The sequence below is a fragment of the Phoenix dactylifera genome, chromosome 7, assembly GCF_051530095.1.
Source record: "Phoenix dactylifera cultivar Ajwa chromosome 7, Ajwa_hap1_PhDact_Kaust_v1.1, whole genome shotgun sequence".
NCBI lineage: Eukaryota > Viridiplantae > Streptophyta > Magnoliopsida > Arecales > Arecaceae > Phoenix > Phoenix dactylifera.
This window is the reverse complement of record NC_143196.1, coordinates 4,634,976-4,639,694: the sequence shown is the minus strand read 5'-3', so window position 1 is coordinate 4,639,694 and position 4,719 is coordinate 4,634,976. Positions and strand designations below refer to the sequence as shown.

The 4,719-nt window shown below is 51.2% G+C and overlaps 1 protein-coding gene across 1 annotated transcript; it reads right to left on the bottom strand.

Annotated features, from left to right (window-relative positions):
- Nucleotides 1–433: 433 nt before the first annotated feature.
- LOC103707369 (uncharacterized) lies at nt 434–3,161 on the bottom strand. Its single transcript, XM_008791821.5, has 3 exons — nt 2,380–3,161; nt 1,804–2,151; nt 434–1,677 (listed from the first exon to the last, which is right to left on the bottom strand). Exons 1-3 carry the CDS (start codon nt 2,878–2,880, stop codon nt 1,063–1,065), a joined length of 1,464 nt encoding a protein of 487 aa, XP_008790043.2. The 5' UTR covers nt 2,881–3,161; the 3' UTR covers nt 434–1,062.
- Nucleotides 3,162–4,719: the final 1,558 nt, after the last annotated feature.

The following is a 4,719-nucleotide window of genomic DNA, read 5'->3' as shown; positions in this document are numbered from 1 at the left end:
GCCTATAAACAAGTCGCCCCTCTAAGATAACAATGACTGTAAAAGCTGAGTGACAACATCACACTCATACAATATCTCAAATTAAAAAAAAAAAGAGAGAGAGAGAGACCCAGGCAATGAATGAGATGAGAAACCACATGGGGGCCTTCAAACCCCCCATGCCCTTTGGTGTCATGATTCTTTCACTCACCCTTCCCCAAGGCAATGCAGAGCCTTGGGCCCTTGGTCAATAAAGGTGAACCGAAGCCTGGACAGATGCCCACCACCCCCAATACATCCCCCTCCCCACCTGAAGATGAGCTGTGTACCTTCTTTCCCAGTAACCAACCATTGGATGCTGTCATGCAGCAAGAGAGAGGAAGAAAGATAAAGATGATCTCAGCATCCAAGAGGAAGAAAAGTTTGAATGTACAGTTCAACTAAGACTGTAAAGAGAGCAAGAGAGATAACATGTAAGCCTTCAATATCTGATGGAAGTTTGTTTTACATCGACTCCTCTCCCAATTAGGACTGACACATACATCCAGATACTAAAAGACACAAATTTGGTTACAGCTTAAGGCAGGGAGGAACGGGTAGCTACTTCCCAAAACTAGCTTCTCCTGCAACATGAACAAGAGTTTTGATAACAAAGAACAAACAAACACACATTACAACTTAATCTGAAAGGCCGTCGGAGCTGCGACGCGCCGGCCGGCCAGGCCAGTGAATTGCTGTCGCCGCCCGCAAGGCGAATTAGTACTAGCTCCAGATCACCAGCACAAACAAGATCCTTTGGGCATGGAAGGAAGAAATCCACTCCCCATCCCACAGGGAGGTGATACTTCTAACCAATCCATCTGCCAAGAATTCTGCATCCAGAGAATAAAGATTCACCCAGGCCCTGTGAGAAGTAAGACCTGTGAACAATTATGCTCCTATATACAGAGGACAGCCCCCATTTGGCGAAAACTCCAAATTATCTATCTCGAATCAGTGTCTACCAACCTACATTTCATGGTGAGTCAGTTAACTGGAATAACGTCTACTAGTATGAACAATGCAATACACTACTCCTAAGTATTAGACTTCGACCCTCCAAACGATCTTCTCGCCGGCATCCTGCGGCTTCTCCACCGCCGCCACCCTTGCCCGGTGGACCATGCTGGTCTTTGCCCTCTCGCCGCCGGGCAGCTCGCAGGTTTCGCTAATGGAGCCGCACCTTATATCGGCTGGAGGAATGAAGCAATCCGCGGAGAGGCCAGGGACATTGAAGGCCACCTCCTCGATGGTCCACGCCTCCTCCATCCTTGTCTTGGTGTGGCTCATGGCCATCTCGCCGAAGCGGAACAGGGTGACCACCGAACGGCCCGAGTGGGCTATCATGACGCCTTCAACCAGGCGGTAGTCATCGAGGAAGGAGTTGATGGTGGTCTCCCAGTAGACGGCATCGCCGCCGGCGTTGGATTGGATTCGGGTAAGGTGGGAGTCCTCCATGTGGAGGAGCAGCCCGGTTCGCTGGCTGAAGTAGCCGAAAAGGACATGTCTTATGATCTCGGCCGGGCCTTCGCTTCTAGCTTTCAGTGTCTGTGGATCAGCACAGAGCTTGAGAATGAAGCAATCCTCCCCGTTGACCTTCTTCTCTCCAATGCACCGGGCATTGGCAAACATGCTCGCCGTGGTCAACGGATCGAGTCCCTAATCGAACATTTAGCTCAGTTAGCTTCAGACAATGGAAAAGGTCGCGGCTTTGGCAAGGAATCCAGTAATTAAGAGGCAGTGTGGGGTGTTGGAGATTCGTTAATTTGTTGCCGTTTTCGATACCTGGAGGGCTCGGCGGAGGGGGCGGACGGGGCCTTTGGCGGCGTGGGCGCCGAGCCAGGGGGTGTGGCGCCACACGAGCTTGCCGTTGGAGCCGGCGTGGACCTTGCTGCCGCCGACGGCGAGCTCGACGTACCACATGTCGGGGGCCATCTGCCAGAGGACGAAGCCGCCGGACTCCACGGACCGCGACGAGCCGCGGTTCTTCATTACCTTGGTCGCCGTCTCGAACTCCGACGCCACCATCCTCACCTTCCCCATGGCGTACGCGTTACGGATGGAGCTCTGGAGCTTAAGGCCTCCCGACGCCGCCGTGTACTGCTGCAGTATGTACTGCGCCGACGAGGTCTCCTGCCGAGACGAAGCCAAAGAGTGAACCACGGAAGAGAAAAACAAAAAAAAACGCACCTGTCTTGGGTTTAACCTCGGAGAATGGAGAAAAATCCATGAATGCAAGGGTAGAATGCATCAAAATGTGATATTTTTTCCATAAAGTTCCGAATTTTATCCAAGAACGTGAAAATGTAGTGGAGAAAATGAGTGGGGAAGGCAAAAATGGAGGAGATTGGAGGAGCTCACAATGGGCGTGTCTTTGATGCTGAGGTGGGGGAGGGGGTCGGCGGAGCTGACGTGAACAGGGGCTAGCGGGGCGCCCATGACGCCCAGGAGGAGGCGGAGGTCGGAGCGGCGATGGTAGGAAGAGGAGGAGGCGCCTCCGCCTCCGGCGCCCGAGGAGACAGAGGGGGCGCGGGAAAGCTGGCCCCGGACCCAGTGGCCCCAACCACCCTCCCGCCGCGACTCCCCGCCAACGTCCGCGATGGCGTCCGGGTCGGGCCCCTCCACGAGCGGGGCTAGCGCCTCCCCGACGGGCCGGAAGCTGCCGGATCTCGCGATCAACGGCTCCGGGAGGTGCGCCAGCGAGTGGTGGCGCCCGTTCCCGGCCTTTCGCCGCCGTGGCAGCAGCAACCCCGCCATTGGCGACGGGCTCCTCGCCGGGCTCTTCGCCCGAGACCTCGCCGGCGAGAGGCCCCTCACCACCTCCTCCTTCAGCGATGCGAAGAACCCCTGCTTCTTCTCCATATCTCCGAAGCCTTCTCTCCAGAAAGAGAACAGAGCAAAATGGAACCGAGGGAGGAGAGAGAAAGAGAGCGAACTCCCTTAAGAGACAGGAGTATAAGAGCTCATGTAGAGAATTTCTTGAAAGGACTTTGATGCAATTTTCAAGGGCCGGGAGGGACTAAAATGTGATTTCTATTCCTTTTGAGGGGGTTGAGAGGGTAAGGAATGGAAGAAGGGAAGAAGAGAAAGAGGAGCACTGAGAGACCGACCGTCCACTGGCTACACGGAGTGTGCTCAGAGAGGAAGGGGAAGGTGGGAACAAGGAGAAACATAAAAGGGGGGGGGGGGGGACTGGGAGAAAATACCGTTTGTGAGAGGGATAGATGGGGATAGTATTATAATATTAAACAAGACCGGGTGATAAATATAAAAGGGTGGCGACAAATGCCCCCACGACAGAAACGACAAACGCCTGAATAGGGCTATTTTTTTTAATAAAAGGTAAAAGTTTAGATCCCGTCACCACAAGTTAGATTTACCCTTCCTTCACCGAGTCCGCTTCCGTGGGCTGCTGGACGGTGGAGAAGCTGACGCGGTTACGGGGCTCCTTTGGTGGTGAGGTTACGGGAGGTGGCAGTAACTACGATCCAGGTCCGGAGGCAGCTAATTTACCACGTGGCGCGAAGGGACTGGGTATCAGCATGCGCAGGTCCCCCAGTTAACGGCGCCGTTAAGAGAAGGTTCGTTCAGAACTTTGACCGGGGTTATGTGACGGAAAGGAGACGGCGGGAGTGCGCGCCGGACGTGGGACGTGACCGTTGGGGATTATATTCTCATCAATTAAATTATGATAATTAATTATAATTACCAAGGGAGGAACAAAGCGAAGAAAGTGTTGGGGTAGTGACCTAAACAAAGATAAATGTTGCATCAAGAACCACGAGATTTTGATCAGACGGATATAATCACCCGACCGTTACGAAACAAGATCCAAGGATTTCATGACAGGGATGCACAAAACTTCGTCGGCTAGCTATTTCTAGAAACACGGAGAAGGAGTGCTTCGAATATCTATCACGGCCGTCCAGTCACGATCCGTCGGCTGTTGCTAGGTAGGCATTCGATGAGGCGGACCACTCGAAAGTGAGCGAAGTGGGGTCCATCCGTGGACGGGCCTTGCCATCTTTTTCGGGCCGTTTATGCTCCCGGGGAAGCAACGTGACAGGACAGGGTGGGGAGGGATGATGAGAGCCGTCCGCACGGTGATCCCTGTCCTTCCGATTAAAGTGGGATCGGACGGTGGTCTCTCACCTACCCACAGTGGCATCTACCCATCTACTTCCTTTAATTTTTGTGGAGTCAGCTTTTCTGGACTTCGAGTCCATGGCCATGTAGGGAGACAAGTGCCTATGACATACCAATTTGGTCTCTCTCTCTAGCAACTAGGAGTGAAGATTATAGGGCTCGTTTGGTTCGCAGAAAAAAAAAGAGAAAAAAATATTGTCAACAAAAAAGTAATAAAATATGTATTGTTTGGTTGGAGTTTTTTTTAAAAAAAGAGACAGAAAAGTTGTATGCCCAAAGAAATATGATTTCTATATTTCATGAGACAATCTTTTCTATGAGAAACATAGAAAGTTACTTTTTCATGAACCGGAAATCACTTCATTTTTATTTTTTTCTAAAAAATTCTTCAACATTAAAGAGGTATTAAAGACCTAATTTTTATTAAGGGTATAATAGGAAGTGCACATAACTTTTTTTAGAAAAGTGAATGGTCAACCAAACATAAACATTCTAAAAAATTGCCAATTTTTCATTGTCAACTAAACATGCTAAAAGTACTTTTCCAGACATCTT

Excerpts from the sequence above, each read along its gene's own strand:
- LOC103707369 (XM_008791821.5), bottom strand. The coding sequence starts at position 2,880 with ATGGAGAAGAAGCAGGGGTTCTTCGCATCGCTGAAGGAGGAGGTGGTG. Across the intron at positions 2,152-2,379 it reads GCATCAAAGACACGCCCATT|GAGACCTCGTCGGCGCAGTA; the intron begins GTGAGCTCCTCC and ends TCGTCTCGGCAG. Across the intron at positions 1,678-1,803 it reads CCCTCCGCCGAGCCCTCCAG|GGACTCGATCCGTTGACCAC; the intron begins GTATCGAAAACG and ends ATGTTCGATTAG.